The sequence below is a fragment of the Chaetodon auriga genome (assembly GCF_051107435.1).
Source record: "Chaetodon auriga isolate fChaAug3 chromosome 23 unlocalized genomic scaffold, fChaAug3.hap1 SUPER_23_unloc_1, whole genome shotgun sequence".
Lineage (NCBI taxonomy): Eukaryota > Metazoa > Chordata > Actinopteri > Chaetodontiformes > Chaetodontidae > Chaetodon > Chaetodon auriga.
The window spans coordinates 332,046-353,747 of record NW_027481911.1 but is presented as its reverse complement, the minus strand read 5'-3'; the positions used below and the strand labels follow the sequence as shown (position 1 = coordinate 353,747).

The 21,702-nt window shown below is 40.8% G+C and overlaps 4 protein-coding genes across 4 annotated transcripts in view; 3 read left to right on the top strand and 1 right to left on the bottom strand.

Moving 5' to 3' along the window:
• The window catches only part of LOC143317615 (uncharacterized), a 238,911-nt gene that overhangs the window by 83,270 nt on the left and 133,939 nt on the right, over positions 1 to 21,702 (top strand). The window lies entirely within an intron of this gene.
• Positions 1 to 21,702, top strand: part of LOC143317620 (uncharacterized) — a 176,513-nt gene that overhangs the window by 47,446 nt on the left and 107,365 nt on the right. The gene's annotated exons all lie outside the window — the stretch shown is intronic.
• The window catches only part of LOC143317619 (uncharacterized), a 107,141-nt gene that overhangs the window by 10,485 nt on the left and 74,954 nt on the right, over positions 1 to 21,702 (bottom strand). The gene's annotated exons all lie outside the window — the stretch shown is intronic.
• Positions 5,497 to 14,067, top strand: LOC143317610 (NLR family CARD domain-containing protein 3-like). The gene is made up of 9 exons (XM_076725701.1): positions 5,497 to 5,546; positions 6,715 to 6,793; positions 6,952 to 7,168; positions 7,321 to 8,647; positions 8,684 to 9,160; positions 9,246 to 9,419; positions 11,526 to 11,699; positions 13,305 to 13,351; positions 13,520 to 14,067. The coding sequence occupies exons 1-9, from the start codon at positions 5,497 to 5,499 to the stop codon at positions 14,065 to 14,067; spliced, it is 3,093 nt and encodes a 1,030-aa protein (XP_076581816.1).

Below are 21,702 nucleotides of genomic sequence, written 5' to 3'. Positions count from 1 at the left end.
TGTGTATACAAGCTTGCAGGGAGGATACTGCATCCATTCATTTGTCTGTTCATTTGTTGTGTACGGATTTGTCCTGCATTTATTTCGGTGTGCAGACGTGGGGTGTATTATATACAGACCTTTGAATGTGTATGTACTCTTGTGTTGTATAATATGCTTTGATTCTGTGCTTTCTATATTGTAGAGTCACTGTGTGACTTCAGTTTTGAAAGGAACTGATGCTTTGATTTATCCTTATTCAGTAAAGGAACATCATGTTACTCTTTGATGTGTATTTATATGTAGCGCTTTCTGTACCCCTTACCTTAGGCAGCGCCCTAGGTTCATAACTTTTAATTCCCAAATGAGTTAGTCAACCCTCTATCATGAACTCTTTCAACCACATAACAATGTCATTTTTATTTCGCTAGAGAAGGATCACTTGACAAGTAGGGTTCCAAAGGAATTGACTTAGTTTATTAACAACAACAACAACAAAGAGAAAAGAGAGGGAAAAAAAACAAAAAAAAAAACCATATACTTGCACTGACTTGCAATAACCTTCAAAGCTCTTACTAAACCAGTAATATGGTGTTGTATTTAACCGCTGTTAACACCTTTTTTTTCTGGGCCCAGCCACACACACACACACACACACACACACACACACACACACACACACACACACACACACACACACACACTCGTACAAGCCGGCAACGAAGGAAAAAAAACAAAACATGAACAAACCCCACGTTGCAGGCCTGATCGAAGCTGGGGAGCGGGGCGGCCGAGTATAGTGGAAATCCGCACACTTTGAATGCAGAAACAGAAGCTGAGTACTCACAGTGTCTTAGTTTGTGTCCTAACAAATCTCAGAATTTGCACCTCAGCGCCAACACGAGATGCAGGCAGGCAGGCAATGAACCGTGGAGAACCCTCGGCGGCAGAAATCGTCTTCCTTCGCGTTAGCCTAAAAGCGCAGCTAGCCGTTGCTCTCCGTCTCCACACAGTCACGTCTGCAGTCGGTCTCACTCCTCACCTCCACTTGTGGTGAAAGGACTCCTACACTGACGATTGCTGGCTGACTGGGTTAATCAGCCCACAGAAATCTCTTCAGTAATTGTTTTTAAACGTTTATTTCGTCTCTCTCTCCGGATATCTCCCGCCATCGTACTTCTAGTTCCTCCCGTCCAACCACCCCACCCCCCCAGCCCCACCACCAATCACACAACTTGAAATGTAACATCACTAACAAGCAGCGAATCACAAACATTAAAATGAAACAGCATAGGTTGTAGTCAGCAGATGCCACATGCAAGTAACGTACGCTACAACCAACCAACTTAAAGCTGCAGTATAACACTTATATTCAAATAACCACATTACTAACATTAACACATATTAATATGGAGCAGGACTTACATGAACATATTAGTTTTCAAGAAACAGTTATTTGAACATTAAAGAGTAACTTAAATTAGCCGGGGCTACATATATTTATATTGGATGTGTATTTTATATATAGTCTATGGGAAACTGTCTATCTAATGATTGCAACATCTAAAATCATCATTTATCTACAATGATTGAAATTAATGATGTTAATTAAAATTGAAATGAATGATGCTCATGTTTTGTGTTAATGTTTAAATAATGACGGTGGATCTAGTTGAATGTGATTACAATGTGTAGTGGGCGGTGGAATAACTATTGGTTTCTGTTTGTGATGACTGCTGACTGAGATAAGGGATGAGATTAAATAGATCCTGGAATTTAGCCTGGTCTGGAGCAGGCTAGCTCCACAGAATAAATCTCCATGGTAACTTATCCCATAACATATCCCACTTTCCACTATCCTGCTTTTGTGCAACCGGATCACGGATAAATTGAGGCAGGATAACCAACATATCCCGGCTTAATCCCTTATCCTAGTTTTGTGCAACGGGCCCCTGCTGGCAGAAGCTGAGATTTGTTGTTGTCGTCCAGATTATGGGATGGAAAAGCACGAGCAGCTGAAATTTTCCTCAGATGTGATGAAGTTCTTTTAAAAATGTCAGATTGACAAACTGATCAGCGGCTCATGTTGAACTCTTCGATTGTACGACCAGATGTGAAACGCAGGAACAGCAGGAACAAAGCAGCAACACTCATCAAGTGAAACTTAAAGCCATGAGTGTGTTTGTCGTGGTGCATGCTCATATGTACTTCAGCATGTTTTTGTTTCCAGACTACAGTAAAAATCAGTGATTTTAGTCTCTTCAGAACTAAAAATGTTCATTGAATTATTGGATTGTTTTGCTTTTTCAGTTGTGTTTGATAAAACCAGAGAATAACTTGATTTGTTCACAGTAACTAACACTCAGTTAAAGTGATCTCAGGTTTTAAAGCTCACTAAAGACACTTCCTGCAGCCCAGATGAACACGCCCTCAGCCGGCAGCAATCAAGGGTCAACATGAATTTATTTTTATTCACTCAATGAAACATGAACTTGATGATAACTGATATCAGTGTCAGTCAGATCTGATTAAAGTTTAACTCTCTCAGGCCTCTCTGGCTGTTTGGACTTTACTTTCATTCTCTCTGGACGTTGTGGAACAGATTGTTTTCTCCGTCTCAGCCTCCAGCTGAAGGTAAAGAATCAACTCTGAAATGTTTTACTCGTTAGCACAAGCTGTCGTTAGCTTAGCTTCAGCACAAACGGCATCGATCTGCAGCTCCGTCCATCGTTTCTCCAAACTCTGAGTTTAACTGTGAACTCTGGACGAAGGAGGTGAAAGCAGCTCCGTTAAAAACATCGGCCATGTTGTGTGGATGTTTGTGAGTGTAAACGCTGGAATAAGAGCAGAAGCAGAGCGAGTTGATCCTCAATAGTTGATGTGGAGACAGCAGGAAGGAGCATTCAGAGGCTGTGAGGAGCTGAAACCTTTTTTCTCAATTCAATCTGTAACTGTGTCACTAAATGAGCTGTCAGAGCTCTGAACTCTACTCCAACAGCAACGAGTGTCGCTTCTGTTTCTCACTTTGTGCTTCAATGTGATCAAGAATCAAATCAAAGATTCCTCTTTTCATATGACCTGAGAGGGCTTGATTGAGACAGGCTTTTATTTTGAAAGGATCTCTCAGTGGTGGAAAGAAACTAATTTACTCAAGTACTGCAGTTAAGTACAGTCTAGAAGTACTTGTATTTTGTTTGATTATTTCTACTCCATAAATATTTGACTTTTACTTCATTTTGTTACTTTTCAAATTAAGACTTTAAATCAAATCAAATGATCAGTTCGTTAAACTTCCTAAAAGTCGATAAAACAGTTAAAAGTTGCTCCACGTCGACCGACTCCAACATTAAAGTACTCGTTACCCATCAGTGATACAATAATCCAGTAATCTAACTGTTCAAGGAGCCGTTCTGATGGACTTTGTTCTCACAGGTGAAATCTAATATTTGTTGCTGCCACATTAGTTTGTGTGAAGTGAAGCTTCATTTTTGATCTCAGTTTAATCATCACGCTGCCTCTGTGGACTTTGGCTCCTTATCAAGGTTCAGCGTTGAGCTTCATTGTCTTTATAACAGGACTGACCAATAAAATGCAGTTACAGCTCCTCCAAGATTTGACATGAGAATAAAACACTGAAACAGAGCAAAGTTTAGAACAATATCACAAAAGAAATAAAAAGGAAAACTAAATTAGATTGACAGGAAGATACAGTACATATATATACATACACATATACACAGATAATCATGTACTGTGTGCAGTATGAGTGTAATATACAAGTTATACTGCAAAACCTGAGACAGTGGGAATGAGGGCAGTGCAAAGGTGATGGTGGTTTTGTGCAAAAGAACAACAGCAGAATAATCCAATGTAAAATCCACGAATGCAGCAAAATGTAAAGAACAATTCTCGATGTGAAACCTGTCGAACGTGTCGAGCTGAGGTCCATCACAATCATCTGGAGACACTTTGTCACAGTGGGTCCACTTTTACGTCAAGACCACTTTGTTAATATCGAGGATCGTTCAGGCGTTAAGAAACTTTCAGTCATGTTGAATTTACTGAATATTCCACAAACTGAAGCTTCCTGTCAGATTCAGTCAGTGTGTGTCAGTGGATGTCAACGGTCGTCCAGGCATCAAGTGTGTGTTCACTTCACTGCAGCTTCATGGCGCCATCTAGTGGACTGATAGAAGTACAGCAGCTCGGCCTCACACTGCTGTCTGACTGCATTCAGCTGACACTGATATGAAAGATGAGATAACAGCCAATCAGAGGAGGAGCAGCTGATATTTGGACAGGAGAAACCATGAAAGGATGATTTCAGCTGATGTGCACATGAATGATTTGTGTTTCCTCTCCAGATCAGTGTGTATGTGAGCTGACGTGAGTTCAGCAGCATGAATCGGTGTGAGGACAGAGAGGAGGGAGTCCGTCCCTCGAAAACCAGTCTGTGTGGGGACGATGACGGCCAGACCGAAGCTCAGAGGTGAGACCAGGATCTCTGACTGTCCAGGACTCGTCTCCATGTCAGAGCACTCGAATCTCTCCACCATCATTATTCACACTCAAAGCTCTGTGTGTGTTGTGTTGAAGGCCAGAGCAGCAGGTCCCACCAGACTCTGCTGGACCTGGACCTGGACCTGGACCCAGCTGCGTGTCCCTCAGGAGTGACAAGTCGATGGATTACTTCATTCATTTTAAACAGCAACATGTCTCTGACAGACAGTAAGTTGTTCTCAGTATGAAACTGGTGTTGGACAATTTGACCTGAAATGTCCACATGTCCTCCTAATGTTGTCCACTGCTGATGGTTGTCCTCATTAAATCCATTCTGACCAATTGTCCATCTAATGTTCATGTTGTCCCAGAACGATGATGAAGGTTAGAGCTAGATTAGTGTTAAAGGACATTTGTCCAGTCTGTCCCTAAACAGCACTGACATGTCCACATGTGGACACTGAAAGCTGAGGACAATATGAGGCTTCAGCACAAATCCAGTGGGGACCTTCCAAAGTCTCTTGACCATCAAACTTCCTCTTTGAATGTTGGACTAAAATGCTTCAGTGACCATCATCTCTAAATAACAGTCAGGATATTTGTGCTGAGTCTCGTGATGCAAATGTTAGAAAGCAGACCAACAGAGTCGGTGCTGATGGACTCCACAGTTTAGTTTGTTGTCTGTCAATCACAGTAAAATCTGCTCAGAAATCAGTCCGTTGAGTCCTGCTTTGGTCCAAGATTTGATGGACAAATGAAGCGATGATCCACAGGCTGAAATCATTCAGCTTCATGTTTGATTGAACTTTGGTGTGTTGATCCTTTTCTTGTTGATAGCTGCTAGTTTCTCCAGCAGCTTCTGAGTCTGAAGAAGAAAAAGTCAATTTCCGTCCCTGGTGGTCTTCCTCTGTGTCTGACAGGATCTAAGGGGGAAAAGACTCTGCTGGACCTGGACCTGGATCTGAATCTGGACCTGGACCTGAACCCAGCTGTGTGTCCTTGAAGAGTGAACGGTCGATGGGTCGCCTCGCTGATTTTAAAGGAGATCGATCGTCTGCTGCAAAGAGGTAAACTGTTAATAACATCAAAATATTACAGATTCTTGTTTGAACTGTTATTTATCAGAGAAGCTTTTTAAACCTGTTTGTTTATTTTCAGCATCGTTCTTCTTCTCATTCATTTATATCCTCACATGTGGAAGCTGCCCAGTATAACCAGTCTTCAACTCTTGACTCCAGCTGAACATTTCCTCCACACACACCTTCTGACTGATGACTGCATGAGTATAAAACAGTGACTTGATTGAGGCTAACAGATGCTAACGAAGGCTAATCCTGATTCCACTGAGTTCCTCCATCAAATCAACATGTTGTGGTTTTCAGTCATGTGACAACACAAACACAAACATGTCAGTGATAACAGCTGGACTGAGATCAGCTGCTGTGAAACACAGAATGAAGCAACACAGAGAGTCTGAGGAAACACACAGTCTGTTTGTGATTGATGCTGCTGATGGATTCACAAAGTCAAGAACGACACTGACGGCGGCATCATGGCGCCTCACATCAGGCTGGAGTTGTGCCTCTGTGAAGACGTCTGATGCAGAGAAGGGTGTTATGGGTAAGTAAAGGCTGCAGGAGCTCAGAGAGGAGACAAAGCTCAAATATGTGTTGTGTGTCCAACAAGTGGACAAGAACAAATACATGTTGTCCAAGAAAAAAAGAAAGAGCCAGAACAACTTCTATGAGCAACAGCTGCACCTGTTTCCTTCATGTAGTCCAGAGAAGAACGTTCCAGCTTTCATTTGAAACACAGCTGGATGTGAAATCACCCTCAGCTTTGCTTTGATCCAGTATTCTCTGATTCTCTCTTTGCTTTTCTCATGTTTCACTAACTTTATTGTGACTCACTGCCAATTTGTGTTGGACAGGTAGCATCCAGTTAGCTTGTGTGAGCTGTGTGATGCTGTCCACAGTATTATAGGGGTCAATGAGAACTGGAGGGACTCAACCAGACAAGCTGGTGAACCAACACAGTTAAGTGAAAGCTACACAGAAATGCAGACTGGACTGTTGATTCACGGTGGGATCAGCAGTACGAGCAACACTTTCATGTCAGTGGAAACCATCTGATTCAATGTTGGAATCAACACTTTAGATCAAAGGACCTTCAGCTGGTGTTTGTCTCTGTGTGGACGGACATGATGTGAGCTAATTCTTCATGATTCCTCCACAGAGTCCACCAGGAGAGCTCAGAGGTTCCCAGTGCTCAGTCTGCCCAGCAGCATCAAACTTACCTGGACTCCATGTTTATGGTCTGTACATGTACAACAGCTGCTTTCACAACTGTTCTGTTCACAATAATCTCCACGCTGCACTTTTTAGACCAGTGGACCGTCAGTCTGTCCAACATGGATCTGATGTTTGCTTCCATGATTTCAGTTTGTGTCATTCATTTAATCTTCTGTTCCAGCTGCTGGAGGAGAACATTGTCTCTTTTGTGAGGAACGAGCTGAAGAAGATCAAGACGGTTCTGAGTCCAGATGACCCAGAATGCTTAGAGAGTCAGGGGGAGGATGAGGATGATGATGCAGAGGAGAGGAGGAGCAGCAGAGAGGCATTTCTGAAGATCACACAGCACTTCCTGAGGAGAATGAAGGAGGAGGAGCTGGCTGAGCGTCTGCAGAGCAGTAAGAGGATTTCTCTAAAGGTTTAACTGCTGGATCAGTGGAACATTCACTGATGTCTCAACAGATGGACCAAAATATGTTCAGACAAGGACATTAAAATCTCATCTGAACTTTATCAATCACATTGATTTATTTGTTGTGTCTTCATTCAGAACTTTTTGCTCCAGTTTGTCGGCGTAAACTTAAATCTAACCTGAAGGAGAAGTTCCAGTGTGTGTTTGAGGGGATCGCTAAAGCAGGAAAGCGGACCCTTCTGAATCAGATCTACACAGAGCTCTTCATCACAGAGGGAGGGACTGGACAGGTCAATGATGAACATGAGGTCAGACAGATTGAAACAGCATCCAGGAAACCACACGGACCAGAAACCACAATCAGACAAGAAGACATCTTTAAACCCTCACCTGGACGAGATGAACCAATCAGAACAGTGATGACAAAGGGAGTGGCTGGCATTGGGAAGACGGTCTTAACACAGAATTTGACTCTGGACTGGGCTGAAGACAAAACCCACCAGGACATACAGTTCATGTTTCCGTTCACTTTCAGAGAGCTGAATGTACTGAGAGAGAAAAAGTTCAGCTTGGTGGAACTTGTTCATCATTTCTTTCCTGAAACCAAAGAAGCAGGAATCTGCAGGTTTGAAGAGTTCAGGGTTTTGTTCATCTTTGACGGTCTGAATGAGTGTCGACTTCCTCTGGACTTCCACAACAATGAGATCCTGACTGATGTCACAGAGTCCACCTCAGTGGATGTGCTGCTGACAAACCTCATCAGGAGGAACCTGCTTCCCTCTGCTCGCCTCTGGATAACCACACGACCTGCAGCAGCCAATCAGATCCCTCCTGAGTGTGTTGACATGGTGACAGAGGTCAGAGGGTTCACTGATGAACAGAAGGAGGAGTACTTCAGGAAGAGGTTCAGAGACAAGGAGCAGGCCAACAGAATCATCTCCCACATCAAGACATCACGAAGCCTCCACATCATGTGCCACATCCCGATCTTCTGCTGGATCACTGCTACAGTTCTGGAGGATGTGATGAAGACCAGAGAGGAAGGAGATATGCCCAAGAACCTGACTGAGATGTACATCCACTTCCTGGTGGTTCAGTCCAAAGTGAAGAACGTGAAGTATGATGGAGGAGCTGAGTCAGATTCTCAGTGGAGTCCAAGGAGCAAGGAGATGATTGAGTCTCTGGGAAAACTGGCTTTTGAGCAGCTGCAGAAAGGAAACCTGATCTTCTACGAATCAGACCTGACAGAGTGTGGCATCGATATCAGAGCAGCCTCAGTGTACTCAGGAGTGTTCACACAGATCTTCAAAGAGGAGAGAGGACTGTACCAGGACAAGGTGTTCTGCTTCGTCCATTTGAGTGTTCAGGAGTTTCTGGCTGCTCTTCATGTCCATCTGAAATTCAGCAGCTCTGGAGTCAATCTGCTGTCAGATGAACAAACAACCTACCACCATGAACGTGCAGGGTCTAAACTTGTTGTCCAGTTGACACAATTCTTCAGAGACAGAAAACATGAACTAACACATCTCCACCAGAGTGCAGTGGACAAGGCCTTACAGAGTCCAAATGGACACCTGGACTTGTTCCTCCGATTCCTCCTGGGTCTTTCCATGCAGACCAATCAGACTCTCCTACGAGGCCTGCTGACACAGACAGGAAGTGGCTCAAAAACCAGTCAGGTAACAGTCAAGTACATCAAGAAGAAGATTGAAGAGACACCTTCTGCAGAGAAAAGCATCAATCTGTTCCACTGTCTGAATGAACTGAATGATCGTTCTCTGGTGGATCAGATCCAACAGTCCTTGAGTTCAGGAAGTCTCTCCACAGATGAACTGTCTCCTGCTCAGTGGTCAGCTCTGGTCTTCATCTTACTGTCATCAGAAAAAGATCTGGACGTGTTTGACCTGAAGAAATTCTCTGCTTCAGATGAAGCGCTTCTGAAGCTGCTGCCAGTGGTCAAAGCCTCCAAGAAAGCTCTGTAAGTACAGAGATAGTGAAGTTTATTCATCAATAAATACTCTGATATCTAACTTACTGTTTGCTTCCTTCCTGTGTCTCATCAGACTGAGTGGCTGTAACCTCTCAGGGAGAAGCTGTGAAGTTCTGTCCTCAGTCCTCAGATCCCAGTCCTCCAGTCTGAGAGAGCTGGACCTGAGTAACAACAACCTGCAGGATTCAGGAGTGAAGCTGCTGTCTGCTGGACTGGAGAGTCCACACTGTGCACTGGAAACTCTCAGGTCAGATCAAGTTCCTGTTTGTATTGACAAGCATAGAGACTGTATCACATGTAGCTCTGGAGGATGAACTACGATGTAAGTTTGACAAAACAGCTTTCGTTGTTCACTGAGGTTTCCTTCATCAACCTCTGTGCAGATTCCAAAAGAAGAGATGTTTGGTTCATCGACACTGTTCCTGCAAATAAGACAAGAGAGACATGCTGACAGAAAGCTACGAGCCGATGATAAATGCCAATAGACTCATCAGTTGTTCTATTAGCTGCAGTACCAGCAGTGTCAAATGAAACTGACAGTAAATCAGGACCAAACATAAAACCAGAATCCAAAGTGGTCTCTAGATTCTGTACCTTCATCATTCTTTTAGTGTGTTGAAGATCTGCTGAGTCAGATTTAAAGTGTTAATATGACCTGAAGCAAACAGAGACAAAATGATTGATTACCAGCTAAATGCAAGAAGGTTCCTGTGTCTGAAAACAACATGAAGCATCAGGTTTGTTCTGCTGTGGTCACACAGCTTTGAACGTCTGGATCAGCAGGTCTGCAGACAGAACGTATTCCCTCAGCTGAGAGTCTGGATCCTCATAGAGAAAACCATCAGGAGAAGAATTAAAGTTCAGTCTGAAACTGTGAACAGAACCTCATCTGGAGCAGGTCAGGTGTGGGCAGGGTTTGTTTTGACCAGAGAGAGAGGACTCATCAGGGAAGATGGCGACTGCAGGGTCCATCCAATGGCTGGACAGGCTGCTGTTGGCAGGTGCTGGTCCAGTCTCAGAGCTGGGTCTGGGTCCAGCTCGCCAGAGAATGAAGCAAAGTGGTGCTTGATGTGTGTGGCCATCAGGAGGGATTGTGACAGCCTCAACCACAGACACAACCAGAGCTCCACAGAACACAGCCTCTATGGCTGACTCAAACTGTTCCTCTGAATATATCACACAACTCTGAGCTTTCAGTCAGTGGAACAGCAGCACAGCTGTGTTCTCACAGACATGAGGACAATGAATGGACGCCTGTGTGGACTGAGAGACGCTCAGTGAATTGTTTCCTACCAGCTCAGTGAACTTGTAGCCGAAACTTCAGTGTCACTCACAAAGATAGGAAATTTGTGTTTCATTCTCTCAGACTCTGAAACTTCACTGCTGAAAATATGTGAAGTATATTCAGATTATCTGTTTGCACAAAACCTTTTCAAACATGGAAAATATTTCTACAGCTAAACTTTCATTTGTGAGATTTTTTAAATCAAACTCACACATTCAGATTCGTGCATACTATTTTTTCACATGCACACAAAAGACGATGTTCAACTGAAGGCTGTGAAATTATTTCTGAACATCATTTCACAAAAACTCAAAATATCAATGAGCCTAATTTTCTCCCAGATTCAATTTTTTTATATCATGTGATGTTGGTTTCTGGATGTCTGTTTGTTCCTGATTCAGTGATGATTTATTGTCACATCTACAACATGTTTATGATGGAACAGCAAAGAATTGAACACACACTGAGAAGAGACTCAACATTTTAAAATAAATGTTCTTTATCTGCTTCTTCTTCAGACTGAGTGTCTGTAACCTCTCAGAGAGAAGCTGTGAAGTTCTGTCCTCAGTCCTCAGATCCCAGTCCTCCAGTCTGAGAGAGCTGGACCTCAGTAACAACGACCTGTGGGATTCAGGAGTGAAGCTGCTGTCTGCTGGACTGGAGAGTCCACACTGTGCACTGGAAACTCTCAGGTCAGATCAAGTTCCTGTTTGTATTGACAAGCATAGAGACTGTATCATGTGTAGCTCTGGAGGATGAACTCCAATGTAAGTTTGACAAAACAGCTTTCTTTGTTCACTGAGGTTTCCTTCATCAGCCTCTGTGCAGATTCCAAAAGAAGAGATGTTTGGTTCATCAGATTCAATTTTTTTATATCATGTGATGTTGGTTTCTGGATGTCTGTTTGTTCCTGATTCAGTGATGATTTATTGTCCCATCTACAACATGTTTATGATGGAACAGCAAAGATTTGCACACATGCTGAGAAGACACTCAACATTTGAAAATAATAAATTAAATAAAAATAATAAATTTAAAATAAATGTTCTTTTTCTTCTTCTTCTTCAGACTGAGTGTCTGTAACCTCTCAGAGAGAAGCTGTGAAGTTCTGTCCTCAGTCCTCAGATCCCAGTCCTCCAGTCTGAGAGAGCTGGACCTGAGTGACAACAACCTGCAGGATTCAGGAGTGAAGCTGCTGTCTGCTGGACTGGAGAGTCCACACTGTGCACTGGAAACTCTCAGGTCAGATCAAGTTACTGCTTGTTGTGAAAACGTTGACGTCCACAGAAGTCCACACATTTGACACATAGATATATTGATTTGCAGATTTTTTTTCTCTCAATGTTCTTTCATTAATGAAGTCTGGCTGAGATGGAAATCCTCATTTCTGTGTTGTTGTCATGTGACTTTGATTAGTGGACGTCACTTTATTCCTGATTCAGTCATGATTAATTACCACAAAGGTGTCGCTGAGGACCTTCAGGAAGTGAAGTGTCGAGTGTGAAGTCGTTGACCTCAAACACAGAAACCGTTGAGAATTATAATGTGTTGTAAATCCTCCCACGTGATGCTGCTCAGCCTATCAGATCTCTATGTTTTGAGAGCAATGATTTGACGGACACAGCAGGACCCTCAGATGATCTTCCATGCGTGTTGTTCTGTGTGTTTTCAGGCTGTCAGGCTGTCTGATCACAGAGGAAGGCTGTGCTTCTCTGGCCTCAGCTCTGAGATCCAACCCCTCCCATCTGAGAGAGCTGGACCTGAGCTACAATCATCCAGGAGACTCAGGAGTGAAGCTGCTGTCTGCTGGACTGGATGATCCTCACTGCAGGCTGGACACTCTCAGGTATGAAGAGGCTGCTGCAGCCACAGTCAGTCAGTGTGAAAGAGGAGGAAGAGCTGGAAACATGTTGTCTGTCTTTTTGGTTGATGGTGGATGTGAGTGAGACATGAACAATCACACATGTAGGAAACCTTTGTCCTTTGATCATAACATAAACACTGGTTGAACATGAAAAGGACATATTTGTGTTGGAGGTCTCAAGGAGAACATCTCCAGGAACAAACATGATAATGACCTGTTGGTCATAATTGATGCAGTTTGGACAGATCTCAGCATGGAAAAAGAACTGTCTGTCAGTTTTTACAAATGTCCTTTTTGTCCTCAAAAGACATAAAAACAAGCTTCCAATAAGTCCAAAGCAGTTCTTTTTAGTTCAAACTGCTGGAACCTGACAACCACAGGACAGAGCAGGACTTTTGAGATGCTACATTCAAGTGTTTTTCTCAAAATGTTGGACTGTTCCTTCATCAGTGGAGAACAATTGGACTGAACATGGTCTTCACAGCAAACATGGCTTTTAAATATTTCCATGTACAGACATCAAGTGGCTCTTCTTGTTCTGGTGAACTTCAGAAAGTTTGACATGAAAAGGATTCCACACAACAGAGTCATGATGACTTGTCTCAGATATTGAATTTATTGACAGTATTCACACCCAATCTAATCAATGATTAAAGCTCTGTTGGTTTGTTGAGTGAAGATAAAGTCAGACTGATTATTGATCATCACAGGTGGGAGAGCGAGAGAGCGATCAATGAGTGAAGCAGCTTAGAATAGAAGTCAGCAACAGATTGAAATGAGGAAATGAGCTGATGAAGGCAGATTTAATGATGAGAGAGAATCAGTGTCGCTGTCAGTGTCTGAGCAGAGCTGAAGAGGTTTAGGGGCAGCAGGGAGAAGCAGGCCGGATCAACATGTTGTGTTTATGTGTATGAGAGTGATGTAACGTCCATGTTTGCATGCTGAAAGAGGAGGTGCTGCTCTGACCCCCCTCCTCCTTTCAGGGTGGAGCCTGCTGGAGTCCGATGGTTGAGACCAGGTCTGAGGAAGTGTAAGTGTGTCTTTAATTTGACTGATGAAAACAAAGCAGAACACATTCAGCCATCTTCAAACTGTGAGATCACTCATTCACATCTCTGATGTCATCATCGAACTGTCCATCAATCAGCAGATGATGGATCAATAACTGCAGCTGTTTTCTTCTTCTTCTCTCCATCAGATTCCTGTGAACTCAAACTGGACACAAACACAGTGAACAGAAACATCAAACTGTCTGACAACAACAGGACGATGACGTATGTGAAGGAGGATCAGTCATATCCTGATCATCCAGACAGGTTTGACTGGTGTCCTCAGCTGCTGTGTGGAACTGGTCTGACTGGTGGCTGTTACTGGGAGTTCGAGAATAGAGGAAGAGTTGATGTATCAGTGAGTTACAGAAGAATCAGAAGGAAAGGAAACAGTGATGAGTGTGTGTTTGGAGAGAATGATCAGTCCTGGAGTCTATTCTGCTCTGATGGTCGTTACTCTGTCCGTCACAAGAAGAGAACACTGTCCATCTCCTCCTCCTCCTCCTCCTCCTCCTCTGTCTCTCACAGAGTAGGAGTGTATGTGGACTGTCCTGCTGGCACTCTGTCCTTCTACAGAGTCTCCTCTGACTCACTGATCCACCTCCACACCTTCAACACCACATTCACTGAACCTCTTTATCCTGGCTTTGGGTTCTGGTCCCGGTTTGGTTCCTCAGTGTCTCTGTGTCCTCTGTAGGAGGGAGAGTCTCCTCCTGTTAGAGAAACACTGCTGAACAGATCAGTTGAGTCTGTGCAGGATCTCAGTCACATCAGTCTTTCAGGTAATTGGAATAAATTGATCAATGAACTTTGTTGAAAATGATTGAAAAGATTCCTCATTTACTTTGTGAACTTCTTCCACTTCCAGTCCTTTAAAGATGGAAGCTGTGATCATTAAACTGTGGAAACACTGTTGACTTGAACCTTCAGCTGTGATTTCAATTCTGGATCTTGTTCCAATCAAAGCTGAATGTTGCTGTGAGTGTTTGTTGTGTCTCTCAGATCAGGACTAGAGGTCAACTGCTGACCGGACTCAACTGAAAGATACGAGAAACGCCAAAAGTAAGCCAAAAAATAAATAAATAAATAGACAATAACATTACACAGCAAAAAATACACATGCACACACGTAATATAAATGCGCACATAAACGGTAAGTAGTTTTTCCCTCTCCATCCTATAAATATTCTCTACAGTCTCCAGCCATTTATTTACTTTGGGGGCTTCCAACTTTTTCCAGATTCTTGTTATTTGTTTGAGTGCTGTAATTCTCAGAGTCCAAAATAAATATTCTTCATCCTTTCGAAGGCCATTCAAACCTATTCCCAACCATAAAGTGTGTTTCTTAAATTGGCCCAATTTCCCAAACATCTGTTCTATTATGTGTATGACTTCTGACCAATACATTTCTATTTTTTTACATGTAAAGAATATGTGAGTGTGGTCCGCTTTGTCTTCCCCGCATTCCCTCCAGCAGCTAGAATTATTCTGTGTATATTTACTGAATATCACTGGTGTTCTAAAATACTGTATATTTATCTTCCAAGCATATTCTTGGCAGAAGGCGATTTTATGTTTGAGAAATGATCTTTAAGACTCTGATTTCACTCGTCATCTGATACAGATGTTTTTATCCTTAATGTTATTTCTGTCTTCGGTTCTGTAATCCTGAAATATTTGATACATTTGTCCAGTTATATTTTTCAAATTATGCTTTTGATTGGCCTTTATCATATGTCTCAGAATGGGATGGAGATCTCCAAGAGATGTAATTTGGACTTTTTCCTTCAAATAGTTTCTCACTTGCAAATATCTGTAAAAGTGATTCTTGTTTAAACCATATCTATTTACTGTATTTTCAAAAGAATCCGTTGCTTCTTCCTTGTACATTTGATAGAATCTTGTGAGGCCCTTACTCTCCCATTTTTTAAAAACATCATCAATACTATTTGGAATAAAATCTGGATCCCAGGCTATCTCTCTTAAACAAGTGATTTCCTGTTCCTTAACTTTGGTTATTTTACATATTCTTCTCCAGATTTTAAATGTGTTATGTACGGAATTACTTTGTGTTTTAATCTTTTTTTTCCGAAACTGAGAAAATCCAAGTACTGAGTGATTCAGCCAAATTAAACTCAATGAGTTTCCATTTGGGACTCATCTCATTATTCATCCATATTAAAATTGGTTTCACCTGTGCTGAGTAATAGTAATTAATTACATTTGGTAATGCAAGTCCCCCTCTTTCTTTTCTTTCTTTCTTTTTTTTTTTTTTTGTTGCAAAATTTTAAGTTTCACTTTTGGCTTCTTTTCATCCCATAAAAATTTTCTAAGCAGCCCATCCCAAACATTAAAACTTGTGGGTGGTATGTATGTAGGCAGATTCTGAAATAGAAACAAAAAGCATGGCAAAACATTCATTTTAATGATATTTATCTTTTCAGATAATGTGAGAGGTAAGATTTTCCACCTATTCAGATCTTGCTTTACTAAATTCTCCAGATTCTCAAAATTACAATGATATATTAGGTCTAAATTATTGGGTATGATAACGCCTAGATATCTCACTTTATTCTGGTCCCATTTAAAGTCAAACTGTTTTTTTTTGTTTTTTAAAGTTTCTCTCCAAATGGGTACCAATTTCCATAGCTTCAGTTTTATTTAAATTTAACTTATAACCAGACAGTATTCCATAGTTTCCAACTTCATCCAGTAACGCAGGCAATGAATTATGTATATCTGTGAGGTACACCATAATATCATCCGCGTACATTGCTAATTTCTGTTCATCTTCCTTAATTTTGAGACCCTTTGTCTTCTCACTTGCCCGAATCCTCTCCGCTAATGGTTCTATGTATAAAGCAAATAGTTGTGGGGATAATGGGTCTCCCTGTCTTGTTCCTCTTTTTAAATTAAAAGTCTTAGAAAGGATCCCATTCACTCTCACTCTTGCTTTTGCTTCTTTATACATGTTCTTCATCAAATCAATAAAAGTTTGGTGGAAGCCAAACGTCTGGCACACTCCAAATAAAAAGGGCCATGACACCCGATCGAAGGCCTTTTCAGCGTCTAGCGTCAATGTTAGCATTTGTTGTTTTGTTTTTATTGTATAGTCAATTACATTAAGAGTACGCCGAACATTGTCACTTAAAAGACGGTCATTGACAAATCCTGTTTGGTCTAAATTAATAATTTTAGGTAGTATGCATGAAAGTCTATTTGCTATAATTGATGTGAAAAGCTTTTGATCTACATTTAGGAGGGACACGGGTCTATAAGATGAACAGTGTTTTAAATCTTTTCCTTCTTTAGGTATTACAGTAATAATTGCTGAATTCCATGAGACTGGCCAGTTTCCTGTTTGTAGGATTTCATTAAAAACTCTGCATAGAATGGGAGAAAATAAGTACCTGAATTCCTTATAGAATTCACAAGTGAAAGCGTCACTCCCAGGACTTTTTCCAGTGTTGCTTTTCTGAATTACCATTAGAATTTCTGTTTCTCCTATTGACTGTCCTAAATCATCATTCAGTTTATCCGTCACTGTTGGGAGGTTTAAGAGTTCCAAGTACTTTTTCATTTCCTCCTTGTCTACTTCTGCTTCTTCTGGGGTATAGAGGTTTTGAGAGTAATCCCTAAAACATGAAGCTATTTCCAACTTGCCCCTCTTACTTATGAAGTTTTTATCTATAATGGTGGTTACTGCAGTTTTTTCTCTCCGTTTCTTTAATTTAGTCAAGTATAGGTAGCTGGAGGCCAAGATGGCGCCGGAGGGGAAGATAATCTGCCGCAGATCTGCCAGGGGAAGATCTTGGGGAAGTGACGTCACAAGTAGGCGTATGCGGATGAAACCAAGCTGCGATAGTATTATTTGTGCAAATGTGATGGTATTTTTTGCCTTGTTATATCTTTCAAATGTAATTTAAACAATTAATTATACTTAATACATATTTTTATCAGTTTAACAAGAAAGCTGTGATGGTATTCTTTGCCTTGTGCACAAGCTGTAAAGATAATTTTATTCATGTTTTATCTGTCAAACAATTAATTCTACGTTATAATATGTTGACATCATTTATTATGACTATTATCATTTTCAATTGTGGATTTATATCCTTTACAGCTGATAATACTATCAGTTCCACAATTTATTATCCTTATTTCTGTATATTTAGCTTACAATTTGTGGCTTACAATGTGTGAATGCTGTAATTCATACGATTTTGCACACAAATACATCTTTGTAATTGAATAAAAAAAATAATAATAGAAATAAAATAAATGTATTTGTCTTGTTTAATGGGTCACGCACAGCAGACATTCATCCAATGTAAATAAAGTATTAATCATTAATAAGAAAATAATCTGAAAGTAATAATAATAATAATAATAATAATAATAATAATAATAATAATAATAATGAAGTTTCACAACAATCCATTTCATTAATGGGAGACCCTAAGACAGGGGTGCCCACACTTTTGTGACGTGAGATCTACTTTTAAAATGACTATCTCAACATGATCTACCCATCACAAATGTTTTACCTGAGGGCATGAGGCAGGGCGGGCTTTGGAATAGCGGCACCGGTGCTACATATTAGACAAACACACTTACTGTAGTAAGGGGGAAATAAATGGGAAATACTCGGGGGAAATTACCATTCTGTATGAAAGTTAAAACTGTTCCAAGTTCTTTGTACTGACTCTTGAACAAAGCATTGCATTGGATGTTTGCCTACTTTAGAGCAGGGTTTCCCATGGTGGGTGCCTTGATGCCAGTCCAGGGGTGCCTCAGAGTCATTTGCTAATATTTTGAATTCCCCAGCACAACTTCACTAAGTTTAACCACTTAGATTATCTATGCTTGTTATGTTATGCTTGCTATGCTTGTTTGATCTTTTGCCGTCAGGCAGACGTTACAGGACAATCAAATCAAGAACAGACTCAAAAACAGTTTTTCTCCGACAGCAATAACCATCCTAAATGCTTCAAGGAAAGATATGTTTGACTGAGTATTTACTTATTGTTATATATTGTTATTGTTTATTATTTATTTTGCACTGACTGTTCTGCACTTTTTAATTTCGTTGTACTGGTTACCATGACAATAAAGGAGTATTCTATTCTATATTCTATGGCTATTTCAATCTACCAGCTCACAATGCAACCATTCACCAAAAATGAAAAAAAGTCAAAGTGTGTAATATCTGTCAAGCATTTGAACAGAAATCTTGTATGCAGTTTCTTTGACATGATAAAGTTGCATCAGCGAATGACTGATCAATAACAAATTCACACTGAAATAGAGGCCATGTTTCCTTCAACTTTTAATATTGGCAGAAAGCACACACACCAGGGATGCCGTCTCAATAATATCTTGGGTACTCCCCACGCTTCCCATTCCCAGTGAAGCCAACACAGTCTTTAAATTGTATGCCACACTCTTGGCAATTCAATATGGCAAAGGGCACCCTGGACTCCTCCTTGCATACAGCTGGATAGTTCTTCCAGTTCACCTCACCTGTTCCAAAAACAAAAGAAAAACTATTATGGTGTATGAAAGCAAATACACTTTGTAATGAAGGTTATTTAGTCACATAATAGCAATTACCATCAAGCCAGGCAAAATGAGCCCTCTTCCTAAAGGAAGGATTTCCAGTGATGTCTCGAAAGGCCCTGCAGGTGAGTGCGAGACGTAAATAGGCCATGTCTCCTTCCTGGAGCACTACTTCAAGCAGCACCTCCTCCAGGATCTCAGGTGGAAGCTAAAGGGCAAACCAAAAATAAAACTACCAGTTGGATAAACATTGATTGCAAATAAACATTGATTCTTTCAATTCTTACACTTTACCTTAAAAATCGGTGTGCCAGGTGCCTTTTGGGGAACATAAAAAAGTAATTACACAATATCACAGCCAAACTATGGCTGACTAAATGATTGATGTGTGTACAACTTGGAGTATGTGAAAGTGTAATTGATCTTAAGCACTAACCCACAGTACAGCGTCAGCCTGTCTCCCCTTCTTTGCATAGCTGTGCTCGTCACAGACATCTCCTGGTGTCTGACATTAAAACAATACAGCTGTTATAACTATGTGGTAGGAGTTAGCAATGCAGAGGATTTGTTTTAAATTTTACAATGCAATATAGAACGTACTATAATTATTAATGCAGATATAATTTAAGACTAATGCCACACTTGATGAGGTTTAAGGTAACTCAATATAAGCACGACCAATTAAGACTGCTTACGAAAGGGGAAATCTATGCATTTCCAACATCAAACTATGTCATTATACTTTAGATCTATTGTAAAAAGTTCCATTCTTCGTAGCCTAGAATGTTGCAAACATAAAAATACATCCACCATATATCACTGGTCATATGACCGGAGTAAGTGTTCATAGGCTATTTGAACTTGATAAAGTATTATATAATATATAAAGTAGTATATAAAATATTGAAAACATCAAATATAGAATAGCTCAGTCAAACCATTTGAGTTCATTCAGGTGAAATAGCCTACCATGCCATAGGACCTGTGACACGAATGTGTTTGAATTTTCGATCCCAACGTTTTAGGCAACAGAATTAAACTTTTTCAAGAGGTCATCAGAATAGCTTGAAAGTATAGTAATGACATAGTTTAATCTTGAAGATGGGCGGAAAGCAGTCAATGTGAGAGGGTCGGTGTCTTGTGTGATGACAATTCACCATGGTGATGCTCTGATGCCTCCTCTTCCTGCTGACTCTGAAGACAGGTGGGACACTGAGAGACAGAGTTGCTTGCCCTTCTGGAGTGAAGTGTGCAAACCTTCTTCCATAACTACAATTTCAGATAACACAATATAATCAAAAGTCAACATACCACATTCCTTTGCGATACTTTGTGATTTACTATAAATTATGTTGGTACCCCTCAAGCTGGAAGTTCTCCACCAAGGTTGCACACCACCACCTCCTTATTCCAACCATGTCATGCTGAAGTAAATGCATAATAAAGAAATCATGTTATAACACACATTATACGCAAACCTTTTTATTTTTCACTTAACGGGATATTTCACTTTCAAAAAAACCTTTGGTCATTTTATCATCTACTCAGGCTTTTGGGAAAACCCAGGAAAGTTTTTGAGTTGCTTGATTCAGTTTAGATATTTTATATTCATTTGATCAGACACGCCCCCTTCTTATACAAACCCATTGTGGCTTCAAACTCCATTTTAACCATGATAGATTCAGTGAAAACACCCATAATTTTTTTCTGTTGACTCATATGGCCCTCCTAATACATGAGCAGGCCATGTTTTTTGGATAAATTTTTCCATTTATTTTCAATCTTTTTTTATTGTATTTTATATTTTTCATTTTCCCAAAGAATTATTAAAAATAAATTTAAAAAAGTTATCAAAAAAACATGGCCTGCTCACGTATTAGGAGGGCAGTATGAGTCACCAGAAAAAAGAACAAGTGTTTTCATTTCACCTAATAAAGGCATGTATTGATTAAATTGACTGTAACTCAATAAATGTTGCATGTTCCAACAGCAATTAAAACTTACTGAGAAGGTTAAGAGTGGGTCACAGTTGGTAGGTGGGAGCCAAGTAGGTGGGACATGCAGATCCACCACTTTAATAGTTTTCCCCTGTAGAATAAAGATTTCAGATGAGTACTGCAGCCTATCAACATATGTTACTTTAAAGACTTACTGTACAGTACCTGCTGCTCTATGGCTTTCTTGAGAATTCGGAGACACGCATTTCCCACCTGTAAAAACCACACACACAAACACAGTTCTATAAAATATTTTCAAATCAATCAATCAGTAATTGCCATTTTCTCAACCCAAGACGAGAGGCACCCAGCTGCAGCCCCGCAGACATAAAAAAACACACAATGCGCAACAGATTTTTCTTTTTTTTTTTCTTTTTTTTTTTTTATTTATTCGTTTATTTTATTTTATTTTGAAGGGATCTGATAAAAGCCGGAAACCAAACCCTTACTCTACTTTGAAGCTCACCGGAAACCTGGCCGGTGCTTTTGATGTGTTTTTTACTTGACACACTCGCTCACGAGCCACTCCTCACTCACCACACTCCTCACACGCCACGACCGTCTGTGGGTCTGCAGGCTGGGTGCTATTGCCCAAGACCTGCACATACCATCGAATCCATTTCCCTCTGTTGGCCCAGGGTTTGCATGTTGTCCCGCGTGAGGCATGTGTGGCCGTCTTTGATGATCAGCTCTTCTGCCGGCTTACTGTCATCCAAAATGTAGTCAATCTAGAATGTTGCAGCAAGCAAGTGTTATAGATTATAATGTAGTTAACA